This window comes from Emydura macquarii, unplaced genomic scaffold (assembly GCF_026122565.2).
Source record: "Emydura macquarii macquarii isolate MOO-44397 ecotype Brisbane River unplaced genomic scaffold, CSIRO-AGI_Emac_v2 contig_1253, whole genome shotgun sequence".
NCBI lineage: Eukaryota > Metazoa > Chordata > Testudines > Chelidae > Emydura > Emydura macquarii.
This window is the reverse complement of record NW_027131390.1, coordinates 72,430,480-72,447,500: the sequence shown is the minus strand read 5'-3', so window position 1 is coordinate 72,447,500 and position 17,021 is coordinate 72,430,480. Positions and strand designations below refer to the sequence as shown.

General features: G+C 37.8%; 1 protein-coding gene across 7 annotated transcripts in view; it reads right to left on the bottom strand.

Annotated features, from left to right (window-relative positions):
• Positions 1 to 17,021, bottom strand: part of LNPK (lunapark, ER junction formation factor) — a 67,046-nt gene that overhangs the window by 43,318 nt on the left and 6,707 nt on the right. For all 7 annotated transcript variants that reach the window (XM_067549201.1, XM_067549199.1, XM_067549204.1 and 4 more), the window contains exons 4-6: positions 15,510 to 15,697; positions 10,366 to 10,424; positions 5,118 to 5,158 (exon numbers count right to left, since the gene is read on the bottom strand). In XM_067549201.1, coding sequence (XP_067405302.1) covers positions 5,118 to 5,158; positions 10,366 to 10,424; positions 15,510 to 15,697 — 288 coding nt within the window. The remainder of the gene's footprint in view (positions 1 to 5,117; positions 5,159 to 10,365; positions 10,425 to 15,509; positions 15,698 to 17,021) is intronic.

The window sequence follows — 17,021 nt, the reverse complement described above, 5'->3', positions numbered from 1 at the left end:
ATTCACCTCCAGCTTTCCAGGAAACTATGCCTACTTCTTTCTTATAAGAATTTAGCCAAAGATATCCTTCACCTTTAGGCTAAATTGCTGAAATTAAGTGCATTTAAGACTAAAGTTGGAGACTACATGGAAAATCCAATTTGTACGAAATGCAGCAGCCCGACTTCTTAGCAGGAAAATCTACCAACACTTTACACAGGCGCTACATAGCCTGCTAAAGGCTTTCAGGATGTTTCACATACTAATTTAAGGTCCTGGTCTTACAGGAACTTTGAGGTCAATGGGATGGGCCCTATCTAATTTACAGAGTATGTTTCCATTCATCATCTCCAAAGATACTTTTGCTACCCTAAGGTTTTACATCAGATTGTCTCCAAAGTGAAACACTTGAGAAACAGTTAAACATTCTTGACAGAACCACCTATCAGAAGAGGTAAGACTGAACCCAAGCCTGACTATTTTTCAAAGAGTACTACATCTCAATTTTTTGCATAGGCGTCCACACAATAATCAAAAACACCCAGCAAAAGCTGCTGCTTTAGAAGAAATTAAAAGCAAAGTCCACTACGAAGTCCATTATGAAAATCAGCAAGATTTGTATACATGAGTGCTCAGAAAACAAGGGAGACAAACTTTAAAAAATAGCTAATAGTTCTTGCATCCCAAATGGAGGAGCAATTGTACCTCCTGGAGAACAACCTCGTGAGTGGCCTCTGCAAATGGATAGGGAAGGGAGATAGGAGAGAGACCATGGAAGTAAGCTGCAGATTATCTCTGTTTCACTATACATAGGATCTATTGATCTGTGGGACTAAGCAACTAGAAAGTTAGAAAGAACAGGGGAAGGAGATACTGCAACCTATAATCTGGTACTCTGTCCTCAACAAGGCAGTCAAAACAGAGAGCCGCAAAGAACCTGCCACAGAAGAAATCTGAGGAGGTGGAGGTCTCCTTTGGTTTCTTCCCCCTTTTTTGAGGTGGTCAGACTGCATAAGTGGGAAGAGCGGGCATCTCTGGAAAGACTGAGGGCAGAATTGTTTTCTTTTGGGGAATATGTAAATTCCTAATAACCTCAGAAGTGGCCCTTGAATCAAGACTGTGCAGTGTCACATCCTTCTGAGGGAAGAGCACAGGACCCTCAAAAGAGAGATTTTAGATCATCTGCTAGACTTCTGAAGTATACCCAGTGTCTGAAGCCATGAACATCTGTGCAAAGTTACTGAGGATACAATAGCTCTGGCTGCTGAATCTACCCTATTTAAAACAACCTGCTGAGAGGTTCTAGCCACCAGTTTGCTCTCTTCTAAAATGGCCTGGAATTCTTGCCTGCCATCCTCTGGCAACTTGTCTGAGAACTTTGCTAGAGAGGAGTTTATGTATCTTCAGTACAGAAAAGAAGGCATACACTCAGTGTTCGAACACATAAAAGGCTAGATATTTTCAGAATGAAGAATCTGAACTACACATAAAAGACAGGCAATTGCATGCCCAATTGGAAGCATACACATGGGAGCATTTTCATCATGTAGGATTTAAAAGCACAAAACCTACCATATCTAGAAGGAGGAAAATAATCAGTGGATGAGCTTAGGTTTATGGTTATTTGTAAGGATGTGCACACTCAATGTAAAAAAAAAGACAGATAAGGGAAGGATATAACAACTAATCCTCATAATATGCTCTCCATTATTTATGTTTTGTATTCAAGTATTAAGTTAAAATCAACTGTGACCAAGTAAATAAAACAAGAAACAATTTAATTAAAATGGAAACAAAATAACCTACCAGACAAATAACACAAGGCAGTCAAAAAATCAAGTTAGCTTTATTTCACAGTCTAGGAGAAAAGGCTGCCAAATCTACCTATAAATCGTAGTGTCCAACATTTTATCATCAATATTTTAAAAATTAAACATTTTACCCTTCTAATATTCTTAATGGAGTAAAAGGCTACTCTTTAGAGGAGCAAGTACTTCAGAAGTAAAAGTATAGCACAAATTTTATTAGTAATTCTTGTTAAGGGGCTATTTGAATATAGAGGTGAAAATCAAATTAGATACTAACTTTTGTGAGGACACAAAAAGGGTACATATTTAGTGAATCGGGGTGATCGCTTAGTTAACAGAAACCACTCCTTGAATATTTTGGGTGCACAAGGGAGAAAGCAGTCTAGCAGTTAGAGCACACTGATTAGTCAGAGCTAGTTCTCATTCCCAGAGTTCCATGTGACTTTCATCACCACAACTTGTGTTTCATTTTCCTGTCTGTAAAGCTAAAGGGTTGAGGCTTAATGACCAGATAACACTCATAGAACTGGAGAAAAGAGATTATAGAAGCACAAGATATTAGTCAACAGTACTTTCCTAGTTACACTAGACATTTCCAATTCAACTTTTAAATTACATTTATTCACACTAGGCCAATTTTCTCAGCTAACTACATGCATAATATTTTTTTTTTAAATCTATCCCTTCTCTCATTGTTAAGTCTCAATTTCTATACTGGCTGCAGAACATTTGTCTTGTCACAGACATCAACCTTAAAGAGATGTTGCCTTGTTTACTGGAATGCCTAGTTTTTACTTTTTTCACCCCCACGTACTCACTATTCCCACTCGTTTCTTGTGTCTCAAGAGCATCAATTCCCCTATCCAATGTCTCTTTCAACAAAAGCCTTTACCTCTTCACCACAGATCTGGATTCTAAAACTTCTTGCACGAAATAGCCTACTCCTATTTTATTTGGTTGATTAAAACTACACACTGGTTTACATTCAGCCTCACTAGTCTTTTTACAGTGCTAGAATTTAAGACTAATTTTTGCTTCCAGGAAGTCAAGCAACTATAGTGACATTTAGAAAATTTTAGAATGAAAGAAAGCTTTCAGAAACTGTCCTGTTATTTGTTTGTATCTACTAGCACTTGTTTGGACAGTCCACATGTAACGCAACGCAACCACCACCACAAGTAGAAGGATTAGCTACTTCCACCTAGGAAATCTTCCTGAGGTGAGATTTAAAAAGTGTAAAGGTCAGTCATATAAATTTATACCATTCTGAAGGAAGAAGTGAATTCCCCTTTCTTCCATCACCACTCTCGGACAGAATACTTCAATTTAATGGGTCACCTAGCAGTGTCAATTTACAAATACAGATCTCCAAATATGCAGAAAAGGAGAATTAGATGTGAGGTCTTTGGGAAATTCTGACAGTTACCTCTGACTTGTTTTTGTTCTATTTCTTATTACCCTTACACCAGTAAAAGAAAACAGAGTGGAAGATTAGTGAGGTCACCCTTCCCTGAATTAGACAGGTACTGCTATTCTCTTTTATGCTGTTTCCCTTCAAACAAGCAACTGTCTTACAGAGAATCACTGGAGAATGCATGAATCCAAAACACATTCTTTTGGAGATCTTGCCTTAATGACAGTATGCTAGTGACATGTCCTGAAACATATAGGCTTCTTTGATGGATTGATTTTCAAGTAGGAAAGAATAAATCTGGATTATTTGGCCCTCCTTCTGTCTATCAAAGTGATATAATGCAGCAAGCTTTAGGATAATCTGTTTCAAACAAATATTCATAGCTTTGGCCACAACTAGAGTGCAGTTTCATTTCCATATTTGGATGAATAAAGCCACCAAACAGGTAAAGAAGCATTTTTGTAAGGACACTACTGTAGTTACATCTGAGGCACATAGGGAGAAAAGATTTGGGGCTTCTAGTTCTGCAATCTGCTTGGCTGCTGTCACATCAACTTAAAACACATTAGAAGAATCTGAATAGTAGACATGAGAAATTGAAAAGATGGTCACCTCATATGTTTAAGATTAGAGAAGTACTGCTGAGGCAACGTCTCCATACCTTGGACATGAAGTCCACAGGAGCAAAGAGTAACTTGCAGAATAAAACACATAAATATCAAATTATAAAAGGAGTCTAATGACTAGTAGCAGGGTACTCAGCTAAGGAACTCCTCTTCTGAAATCAGATCGCTTTCAAAGAGCGAGTTTAACAGCCATCAAAAAATAATGTATAGTTCATTTATTTAGCACTTTTTTGGGGTCTTTCATGAATTTTGTTCTTGTGAATTCAGCTGACACAGCTATAGCTGTGTAAGTAGTTTCAAGGGCATTAAGTGAAGTCAAAGGGACTTTGGGTGATAATTATTTGGCTTTAGAAAGAAACTAAGTACTGAAGTATACGCTTGATAGCACAAGACAGGAGAATGAAGTGTAATCTTTGCATAAGTGAATGAAGATCCATCTTATACTGTAAATCAGAGTGGAATGGTTGTCAAAATTGCAACATTTATGATGAAAGAAAGAATTCTTAAAGCTCAGGAACTCTTTCAACTCAAAATCAAGGCTACTAAGATTAAATGCTGATCCAGGTAAAGCAAAGGCCTTGTGACTGCCAGTTTCAGACTTACTGGGAAGTATAATTTGAAGAGCAACATAAAAGTGGATGAGCTCAAAGATGGAGCGGCTGATAGGATAGACAAAAACATTAAGTATGGAAGACAGATTTTGGAGAAGAGGGGATGGAAAGAAGGAGATAGAGAACAATGCAGGGAGAAAGAAGGAAAATGAGAAACCATCAAGGCAATGCAGAAAAAGAAAAAAACAGAACAAAGCCAGAAAGGGAAATAAGGTAACAAAAGTCACTTTTTTTGCCTCAAGCAAAAATAATGTTAATTGATAATGTTATAATTAAATACAATTGTGTACTGTATTTTTAAATCACTGGGGTGTGGTTTTAATGACATGGCAGCACAGATATTTTTCATCCTGACTAGTGGGCTTAAATCTTCATGACAGTCTCTCAGGTAAATTTTTCAATCCCTGAATAGGATAGTTTGTAGATCCAACAGCCCAAAGACCATTGGCTTGATGGGATGTCCAAATAAACTAAAATGAGATTGATTTTCTTATGCAAGAATCCATTTTGATTATTTTTGGTGACGGACAAGACCTCAAATTGTGACTTATGAATGCAGTAGAAAAAGAAGGTGGGAAAGAACAGAAACGGTGTACTACAATCTCAGTTAGTAGAGTTGTAGAAAGAATATTTAACAGAATACAATGAATAGATTTATTTGAAACAAAGTTTTACTTACTATTTTTATCTTTTGGGATTTTAGCTCTTCTAATGCTTCATCTAAAAAACAAGATTTACGTCAGTTTATATATTAAAAATGTTATAAATACATTTCATCATAGATTAGGTAGATTAGTTGAACATTCGTTCTCTCACCTGTGAAAGCCAAATAATATTTTCATTCATTGGTCAAAAGCAATCCCAGTACATCAGCAAATCCTTCTTGTACTTAATTTATTTTCATGTAAGAGTTTTATATAAGCCACCTAAGCCTATTGGCAGTTTCAAGTTTTAGCTATAAAACCTTTAAAAGCATCACTTAATTAAACAAACTACTACCAGCACAAGTCCTGTTTTGACCTATATTAAAATTGGTGCAGCAATGGAGATGTTTGCATAAATATGCAGATTCAGATGACTTTACAGAAAACCTTTTAGTCTGAATTTTAATATTAGAGTCCCCAAATCACGTTTAATACCCTTTCTACAGTGCTCTGGTAGCTGTCTTGGTCCCGGGATATTAGAGAGAGAAGATGGGTGTGGTAACATCTTTTATTGGAACAACTTCTCTTGGTAAGAGGAACAAACTTTTGATCTTACCCAGAGCTCTTCTTCAGGTCTGGGAAATGTACTCACAGAGTCAGATCTAAATACAAGGTGGAAAAGATTGTTTAGACTAAGGAGCTCACCTTGAATGGTCCCTTGCTATATGTGCTAAGTGGCCCATTAACATCTCTCCCGTCATGGGAGGAGAGGAAGATAGTGGGGTTATAAATTGGTGTAATAAGCCATAAATCCTGCATCTCTATTCAGTCCATGAGTTTTAACGTCTAGCAAAGTTATGAATGTAAGCTCCCAAGCTCATCTTTTGAAGGTGTTGTGCAGGTTTCTTTTGAGGAGGAGGACTGAGAGGTCAGATACTAAGTGATCGCTTTGTGAAAAGTGAAAAAGCCCAGGATATACACCTTAACACACTTAAAACTGCCTTCACCAAACAAGGACATTCCATCAGAGAAGTAGACCACATCATGCAACAGGGCACCCAAATAACCCAAGAGAACCTGCTTCAATAAGGAAATAAAACCCTTTCCAACCGCACACCCCTACTTGTGACCTACCACCCTAAATTGGAACCTATAGGGGTATCTGCACACAATTACAACCCATACTCAGTGGGGACCACATCCTGAAAGAAATCTTTCCTGACCCCATTCTTCTGGCCTTCAAACAAACGCTCAATGTTTCCATGATCATCATCAGAAGCAAGCTTCCTACAGACCAGGACCCACCACCTCACAGCAGCACCAGACACTGCCAGAACAGCAGATGCAAAACCTGCAGACATATTTCCACTGCTACAATGATCAACAGCCCACACAGTACACCTACACATGCCTATCACAGCACATTGTGTATCTCCTCGAGTGTACTAAATGCTGCTACAACAACTATGTGGGTAAAACCAGACAATCATTACATTCTGGAATGAACTCGCACAGAAAATTAAGACAAAAAACCGTATCTGCTGTGGGTGAACACTTCTCACAATGCAATCATTCTATAGCTGACCTCTCAGTCCTCATCTTCAAAGAGAACCTGCACAACATCTTCAAAAGATGAGCTTTGGGGCTTACATTCATAACTTTGCTAGACACTGAAAATTATGCACTGAATAGACACACTGGATTTATGGCTTATTACAACAAATATAACCCACTAAATCACCAGCACCTCATGACTGGAGAAGTATTAAATGGGTAACTTCACTTTGAATGGTCCCTTGAAATGTGCTAACTCCTTATGCTAAACAAACTGTTCCACCTAGAATTTAGCTGCGACAGTCTGAATGCATTTCCCAGACGTGAAGAAGAGCTCTGTGCAAGCTCAAAAATTTGTCTCTCACCAGTGATCCAATAAAAGATATTACCTGACCCATCTTGGGTCTATAATATATTTTATGTAAGTCTCATGCAGGCTAGTTTCAAATACTAGATCATTTCCAAACTTAGCATTAGGATCTATATTTCACCTACCAGCATTTCCAAACTATAATAAAACTCCAGTTTTATTAAAGAAGCTATGACTACTAGAAGATCATCTCATTACTAAAGAATAGAAGGGACAATGTTACAGCCAGTAGGTAGAACATGTAACCTTTATCTCTAAAAGAAAAAAAAATTAAGTCAAATGCATGTGGGATTTTCCTGGAAGTCAATACTAGTAGTTCAGCACTTATGGAAAACTCACTGTAATAAGCCAGTGTCTGCAATGTAAAGAAATGAATTCCCTTGATGCTACCAACTCTCTACTACCTCCTTTTAGGTGAAAAATGCATTCTAACAAGTAGAAAAATATGAAGATATTTAGTTATTTTTCCCTCCCCTAGTGTTATTTAGCAGCTCAATACAGCTTCTTCAGTACAGCCCATTTTGTCCGCATCAGTTTTTTACAACAATAGCACATCACAGAGAAAAGGCTATGATAAAGATAAAACTAAATGTATCAAATTACATTTCATTTCTTGCTGATTTAGTAGGTTTCTTTCATTAAAAGCAAAGACATTTTATTTATTGTTAATTTATAACATGCAACAAAAATGTATGTAACTGGGCACAAGTACATAATTTAAAACAATTTATACAAAGAAGAGACAGTTAAGAACAACCCAGTCACCTCACTCTCCGAAAAGAGCAATAGAGTATGGTAGTAGGTCTAGTCCCACTGTTTGTTGGACCACTTGGAAGAAGTAATTTCCAGAGTCACCAACCCCCAAAGGATTAAATATTCAGGCTGTTTGCTCACACACCGTAACTGAATTTGACTGCCACAGCGAATCACTAGAGAGAGGCAACCTCTCAGACAGTCCACACCACTTAAGACTTTACAGATTAAAGACACCACCTCCAACTGCACCCAGAAGCAACACGATGCCAGTAAGGTTGAACAACTGGTAAATGTTCCAATGGTTAATACTATGTGACAGACAGGCACCTGCATTCTGTACCAAGTGCAACTTCCTAGTGGTCTTCAGGTGCAGCCCCAAGGTGCACTGCACTATTTTTAAAGCATGGGCAATTCATTTTTATTGCATGGATCATTTTAACAGATTACAAATGGAAAGGAAAGTGGTCCACAAGTTAACCTCACTGAGCACCTCTCCTCACAGTAGTGGTTAACTGATCTCCCTGTGGCAATTCCTGAAAGTCACTATTAGGAAAGTTTCATGTATTTTAGCTCTCAGCTAAATTTAGCAGATAAAAACAAGGACCCAGTACCATATAGCCAGTATTTTGGAACCACTATTTAAAGAAAAAAAAAGTCTTAAGGGCTAGGCTAGGTCCAGAGCAGAGAAAGCACATCACATGTCTAACCAGACAGATTAAGAGATTTCAGAGACTCTAGAAAAAGAGGTCTTCAAGAGTCCTGCAGTTTGGGAATACTTTAAGGAAAAGTTGTCCGTATTCTCCTGGCACACATTTTAATAATGGGCACTGAAATCCCCCTACCACAACATCACCTGAAGATCCATCCTCTCAGTCTATTACCATCATCTCTGCCTTACTCAAGGTAATCTTCAGACATCCATATTCTCATTTTGGCCAAGCACTAGGAAAGCGAAGACACCAGCATGTGGGTCTGATGAAAGAGAGACCAAAGCTGCTTGAAGCATACTGATGGTGCTCAACTCAACAGTCTCACTATCCGCCCTCCCCCAACAGACACTTAGAATATAAAGCAGCATGTAAACCATTCAACTTGCCCCGTAAAATACAAATCTACACCACTACAATTTGTGGTGAGAGTGAAGGAGACGAGATAAAAGAATGGCATTCCAGAATAGCCCTTACCTAGAACAAAAATAGAAACCCCCACAACACTGTCAGTAGGATTAAGTTTAACAGCAGAACTTGGAAGGAAAAGAGTATGGAAGAAGAGAAGTCTGAGCTAGTCTGTTTAATTTTTGGCCAAAATTGTTCAGTTTAAGATTACATCCTAGTGTCCTTTGCCCATACAAATTCCCCACTGTCTTCAGGTAATCTGAACTCTATTGACAAAATCTGACATTTGTTTTTTAATTAAGGTAGAGAGCTTTGTCCTTCCCATCTTCTGGAATGGTATCGATTTAGTTCATTTTGGCATCCTCCTAAATGTTGCATAAAAATTCCCTCAATTCACGGGTTTAACAAAAAATATTACATTAATTTGTGGAGTTTAAAATATTGCTAAACTTAAAGTATCCAGGCCAACTACATAGAAATGCGTACCGTAGAAAGTGAAAAAAATGCTATATACAGCACCTGAGATGAGACACTTTCATCTCCAAAGAAAATAATCCTAGAACACAATGAAAAATTAAGCTATAGATATATACCTAAAATATTTTAGTAGTATTAAATCAGAGGAAAAATGCTCAAAAAGTTATGAGTTCCAGGGGGGTAGCCGTGTTGCCCTGTTTTTAGCAAAACAGCGAGAGTCCTGTACACCTTAAAGACTAACAAGTTTATTTGGGCATAATAATATAATATTCGTGTATAACAAGCCACCTACACCTTCTGTTGTCAACCAGGAATATGCAAATACCTCAGGGTACAGAGGACTTCCAGAGGGTACGTCAACTTATTTAGATCTGTTTCTCTCAACTTGGGCGTCACGAGGCGGATTTAGGAGGTCATAAGTGCAGGGCCAATGTTAGTGGATGGCAAGCAGGGCAAAGTGCCCAGCGCATCACAAAGCTAAGTTACATGCTTCAGCCTCAGGCAGCGGGGCTCGGGCTTCTGCTCCAGGCAGCAGGGCTCGTGCTTCAGACTCCTGAAAGGGGTACAGTAGTCTGGAAAGATTGAGAACCACTGACCTTCACAACCCACCCACACACCTAACCCAGCAATGGAAATGAGACCAAAGTAAATGAAGCCCACAGGAGACTGGAGTACAGTGTGCCACAGGCAGAGAACAGGAAGGATCGAGGTGCACCAGTGCTGAAGGTTTTACAGGCTCTGCATTAATCTATTACATCTCACAACACCCCTATAAGCCAGGGAGTTACCATTTTACAGCTGGGAAGTAAAGAGATTAAGTGACTTCCAAGGAAGTAAGTGGCAGAAACAGAATTTAAAAGGTCTCTCAAGTCCCAGTCCTGTGCCTCAACCAAGTCATCATTCCTCTCCTGGAAGCTATTCTATCCAACACAAGTACCTGTATACCTTATACTGAATCTCACGCCTAATTAGTTCCACAGGATTTGAAAAAAAGACTGAAAAGATACTTACTATTTCTTTCTGTTCTTTTGGAAAAGAAGAATATGAGCAGTGTTCTTATAGACCAGATTCTGGGGGGGGAAAAAGAAGTTAGTTTACATTAAGACTAATTAAACAATTGAAAATAGTTCAATTTGTAATGGGAAGTTAATTTCACCCTTAATTATGGAGTGACTAGCACCCCTCCAAAATGGATTACAAGTAACCTATTCTGAAGGTTTAATAGGAATACAAGTTTCACAGAACAGCTAGTGTCAAATACTTCAACAAAAGGTGGCATTGTTCCCCTCCAGCATCTCTTGCAAATGATGCAAAAGACACTGACAGAAAAAGTAACATTACTGCCAGGTTACATTACCCTTGTAACATCATATAGTTTTTAAAGTAGTTTATCTATAATCACTTCCTTCAAGGAAAAGACCCTTAGCAACAATGCAGAAGGTAGTGAAAATCTTCACAAATATATTATGAAGTGGGAAGTTATGAAGGAGGCTCGAGCATTTCCTCCCATCACAACACTTATTTACAAAAAATCAAAACTGTTTCTATTAAAATATAATAGAAACAAATTATTACTATGCAAAGAGCTAATGAGGAAGCAGCCAGAATGGCAATGTCATATTTCATGGGGAAGTTATAATATACTACCTTCCAAAAATAAAGCAGTAAAACCTATAATAGTAAGAATTTTTTAAAATAAACTACTAACATATATTCAGTCCCATATTGTAATATATAAGCATTCAAGCAAGGATTGAATTTCATGTGGAAACATTACAAATTGAATGACTATGCCACTCAAATAATCTGCTGAACACTTCATTTGCAGGTTACTCCTTCAAATATTTACTAGACATATTCTAACCTGATGGCTAGACTTACCAGCTACAAGCAAAAATAAAGATTTGGGACATTACTGGGGAGGGGTCATACCAGAAAAGTCCACAGAAAACAGCTATAGTGCACTTGCTGCATTAAAGCTTTTTAAAAGCAGAAGAGAAAACTGACATTGTTTTTGTCAATTTTACAGGGCTCTGAATAGCAGCCATGATACTGACCCACATCTTATCAGCTGTATCCTGCTGCTTCAGAAGACTATTAATATCAACAGAGACCATGGAGCAGTTTATCTGCACTCTTCGGGGGAAAAAAACTACACTGCTTTACATTCATTTTGTATTTGGAAGGTTCTCCTGGCAGGCAAAAGGACCAAAAACTATTTTTTTAATAAAGCTTAAATTCTACTTAAACTGTCATATTAGGCCCTTTTCACTTGCCAGGAAAATCTTCCAACTCCTTAGTGGTAAGTAGATTTTCAAGCGTCACTGAGAATTTTATATAAAATCCTGTTTGTCATGGGCACTATATAAATATCTAAAGGTAGAGAGAGAATTAAATTAAACCAATAATAAATATTAGAGACCTGCATGAGGTTAAAAGGCAAAGAGTTACCAAAAGTCACGTTTAGCATTAGACAGAACAAGCAAAATTCAACCAAGTTTTAATATAACACGTGAAGGTGGATGTTTAATAAACACATACTTGGCATTTATATAATGCATTACATTTTTAAAATGCATACAACAATTAATAGTCACAAATACCCTGAGAGGTAAGTTAGTTTATTACCTCAATTTTACAGATGCAGATGTCAAGGCAGAGTGGTGAAGTGACTGCTGAAGGTCACAGACAACAAGTCATTGACAGAGACAGGATTAACAAAGGCATACTATGCTGACATTCTGCTTTCAAAGTCACGGTTTAATAGCTACTTTAAAAAACAGTTAGAAAGTAGTCCAACGATTGTTTTCGTATTCCTTATAGGTCAGTCACGTGAGTGGCACCCTTCTCTATAAAGTGATAACAGAATGATGCAGCATATGTTTATAGAGTCTTAAACTGTTTTGGAGGATATGCTATAAGCCCAGAAGCATTATTTCCTTTAATATTTACGGTTTTTTTCAAGTTTCTTTCCCCTCTCTCCCACTTAGTACTATATGTTGAGCAATCAGATAGTGCTATTAGTATTGAAGTTTTTACTCTAGATTCTCTTTTTTAGGACTTTAAGCAGTCCACTACAGCTCTCAAATTTAAAAGTCTAAAATCAAGAATCTTGTCAATTTAATTATCAGAGAATTAAACTATTTAAAGCAGTGGTTCCCAACCAGTGGTCTGGGGGCCAAAAGTGGCCCGCGAGGTCTTTCAAAGAGGCCCACCCCTCCCCTCCCGCTGGCTGCAGAAGGGAGCCACCGCCTAAGGAATCAGGTGGAACACATTGCTGTGGGGGCTACAAGACTGGTGCAGGCTCCTTGATACAGCCAAAGGGATGGGAGATCAGCGCTGCCCTCCCCCTGGCCGTAGCAGGGAGCCCAGCAAAGTGCTCCTCCTGGGTCCACAAGCACTGGACTGCATGCTGGAGCCAGAGGGAAGGGAGATCAGCACTCCCCCTCCACCAGCTGCAGCAGAGAGCAAAGCGCTCTGCCTGGGTCCCTAAGCGCTGGAGTCCCAGCTGGAGCCAGAGGTAGAGGAGCACTGATTTCCCATCCCCCTGGCTGCAGAAGGAGCCACTTGAAGCGCACAGGGCTACAGGACGCGTGCAATTTCCCTGCTACAGCCAGGGGGACAGGAGATCAGCAAGGAGGCAGCCTTCAGTGTATAGTGACAGTCACTCATCTACACTACTGCTTTATCTGTGAGTGTGTGACATGCTGTGAGTAATTTGTAGGTCTAAAATAGTGAATGTAAAAATGAGCACACTAGCATCAAAATGTTTACTTTAAATATGTAGTGATTTGTAGTCTTTAATGGCATATACATGCATTTTTTTTTTTAAATGAGTTGATAGACTGGTGGCCATTCAGGGTTATAAAAATTATATTTGTGGCCCTCAAGCCAAAAATGTTGGGAACCACTGACAAAGTTTCAGCTGAAGAAATCAGAAAAAATAATTCAAAATAAAAGTGGTTGGAGTTTCAAGAAGTGAGGCCTTCTTACATGCCGTTATTTTTCTCAAGCCTTCAGTTATATAAATGTAGGTATTTCAAAGTTAAGTATGCTACATATTCCTAGAACCTAGCTCACTGTATCAGCATCAGTAACATGCTCAGATCCTATGGGAGCTGCATAATGCAGCACTATGTTAGTGAGTGACTGCAGGCTGGAAGGTAGACATTTTCCAGCTTCCTTAAGGCAGAAAAATCTCTAGAGTTAGTACTGGGTGGCACCAGGCATTCCACATAGATTCACCTCTTGACCAAGAGAGAAGACAGCAGATGGCAGCTGCTTGCCATTCATATATGCCAGAGAAAAAACTGAAGAGGATTGGATTCAGGAGGGAAAAAAAAAATCAGACAGGCTTACATGTCATAAGAGCCTAAATTTAGTTCTAAACATTCATATGCTTGGTGGTTGCCTGACCCAGAATTTCATGGAAGTCTATCATTCAAAAACATAGTGTGTACTCAACTGAGAAAAACAGAACACAAGATCTAATGCAAGATCAGACTAGTAGTAGAAGACAGATCCTTGAACAATTGCAATACTCATTTCTACCCCCATTTGCCATATTTGAGTGTAAGAGGGAGACTGGCAGTACTCCTTTCCCTACATGATTTCCCTGAAAGGCTTTTTAGCTAGCCTGCTACTTATGCTTTTTTCACAACCAGAGAAGTCATAAAAACTTAATCATTCTCTTTTGTCAAAGCCTACTTTGAGCCTTCATTTATTGATCAGTTCAGTCAGTGTATTGTTGTAGATGTATATTGGTCTACATCCTTTAACTCTGTATAGAATTTCATGAAATACATGTCCATTTTCAAATAAACATCCATATTGTATAGCAACTTAATACATACTATGAATAGTAAAATATCCAGAAACCATCTCAAAAGTAAGACTTCTGCATGTAGTTTTGCTGTCCATAGACTGCATTAATCAGCCTTGCTGTAATATCTGTGTTAAAACCCCAAAAGACTAAACAGGCTTCATACCTCCCTGATCCCAAACAAAGGTGATCCTAGGTCGAAATCCTGGCAAGACCAAGTTCAAGCAGGGGCAAAATTTGCAACTAAACTCAAAACTTTGGAAAGGTTGATAATGTAAAAGCCAGCAGACCATTAACTCCTAATCTGATTCTGTAATACACCCGGAGAGAGAGCTTCCCAGCAGTCTTCATTATTTCCTCTACGGTTTTCATTTTTTGGCTTCAGTGCTTTCAGAAAAATGTTTTCCAAAAAAACAAGACACTTAACAAGAACAGTAATCAGCTCAAATAACAGAACTAAAATAAATTAAGCAGTCATTTTTCCTACTCTATATCCAAAGAGTTAACTGCCTTAGGGGCACCTTAACATTCTGTGATAGGAAAAACTCTGTCAAGAATACTCCAGTAGAAAAGCTCCTTGTGTGAGACTCATCCACATGAGTTCCTGCTCATCCACATGTTAAAGGGACACCATCAACTTTAAAAAAATAAATTCAACTTGAAGATTCACCTAATTTTGTTAGTCACACCTAAAATGTACTAGAACTGAAAAATTGGAACATTTCTCTTTCCTAGTTTTAGTTTTTGCATTCAGCAGCACTTTGATTATCTGCAAATTATTTTGTTTGTGCAACTCTTTCAGACAAAAGGGGATGAGAATTTTTTTAAAAAAAGCCTAAATCCATAAAAAACTTTCAGGGAATTTTAGGAGTAGTTGTAGTACCCTAATCATTCAAATATTTTTTTTTTTAACAGGACAAGATTTTGAGTTGATGATATCCCTTTAAAAACCCAGAACAGAACTAAATCTCATCTTCAACCCAAATGAAAATTGATTTTAAGACTGTTCAGGTTTAATGTTTGAGGTCCATTACATAACCCTAATACCTATCATTCTGATAAGCTAAGCAACTTCAGATGTTGACAACTTCTGAACAGAAAAATCTTTTAGTTTTACTCCAAACCCAGACCTAGATGAGACACTTTTCCCTCAAAAAAAAAAAAAAAAAAAAAAGGACCTGCATAACTACTAGGGTCTATTTTAAAGGGAAAATGTAGCAAGTTGTGACAACACAAAGGTTGTCAAAAACCCAAGCCCGTGCTGCTGAGATGCACTCTCCACTTCCTTTCAACAAAGAGACAGCAGTTAGGAAAAAGACATATTTTTACTTACATCAATGGAAATGCAAAAAATGGAAGCATCATAATCAGCCTTGCTGTCCATTCATCAGGAAGATACCACAAATATACAATTAAACAAGTAATAAGATAAAGAACTGATGAGTAGAGAAGTAGTCTTCCAACCCATAGCTTCTGTAGTCTCTGATTTTTTTCTCTAAATTCTTCTAATGCCTGGATTTCCTGTAAATAAAGGATTTTTAAGTAACTACTGGCTGAAGTTAATTCATATCTTTATTATATTTGTTGAAGTTGAGCATTTCAGTATGACATTTGAAAACATTACAAAAGTAATCAGGCTTTCTGTGCTTGATATTGTTCGTCCAACAGATTTAACAGTTTGCAAAGCATGAACTATACCTTAATACAAAATTTGTGGCATGGACCACCTGCCCTTCATTCACGAGCAGATATTTCTTGTGCAACTACAGCAACTGAAAAGTGATATTAGGAACGTATGTATTTTTAGCTGTCTTAATGGGATTTAGTAGCTTAGAAGCAAGGGGAAGAACCGGCACCATGTCACCAGCCAGCTTTTTGTAATCATAGCAAAGTGTTCTGCAGTCCACAGTTTGCGTATTGTTGCTCTAACAGGCATCTGTGAAACGTCAAAATACTTTTTATATTTTAATAGTACTATCTCCTCCTGACACAAAGCTGAGATATTGCAACCACCTCTTCAATTATATTTGTATAAGTATTCCCTCCCATTAAGAATACAGTTCTGAGAATCTGAACACTTTTTTTTGGTTGGGGTTTTTTTGGCAGCTGTATGAATGATCTAGCAATGCTTTGTGCTTCTAGTGACAACAGGATTACCCACACCTTCATTAAATCTGTCCAATGAAAATACCACCTGGATATTTCAAAACAGGTCATTTGCCCTATAAATTAGAAAGAATACAGACACCCTTCACAAATGCTAACCAGAATCATACTAGATCAATGAACTATCCATTCAGTTATTTGGTCTATGATCTTATTTTACCACCATAGTAAGAGTTGTAACACAACCTGTACTGAAGCTTTTCTAATGAGCCTGATGAATGGACTTTGTTCCAGTGACATTTTCTGGAGAATATAAAAATGAGGGCCTAACTATTAGTCATAATTAGATTCTCCAGCCAGGCCAAGTTAACATTCATTCATTCATTTTACAAGTTGTCAAAATGTAGACTTAGACTATAGCTTATGTAGTTATTTCTTGAGGAAGCACTCATGTTAAAAATCATTTGACGTTGGGGTTCTGGTCTCTACTTTCCATCTCCTGAAACTCCACGTTGTACATCAATGGTCTAGAATCAGCACCATTATCATTTTAATTCTATTACAATTAGGCTTGGAAGAATTAGATTTTTCTTTTAATAAGTAAACATCAATAAACATTGATTTTACCATATGCACACAAACCAACAAAAAATTATTTACATTGATAATCAAAATGGACATGCATAGTAAAAAAATGCTGCTTGAGAACTTCGATTTTAATTTAATGATATTTTACGTT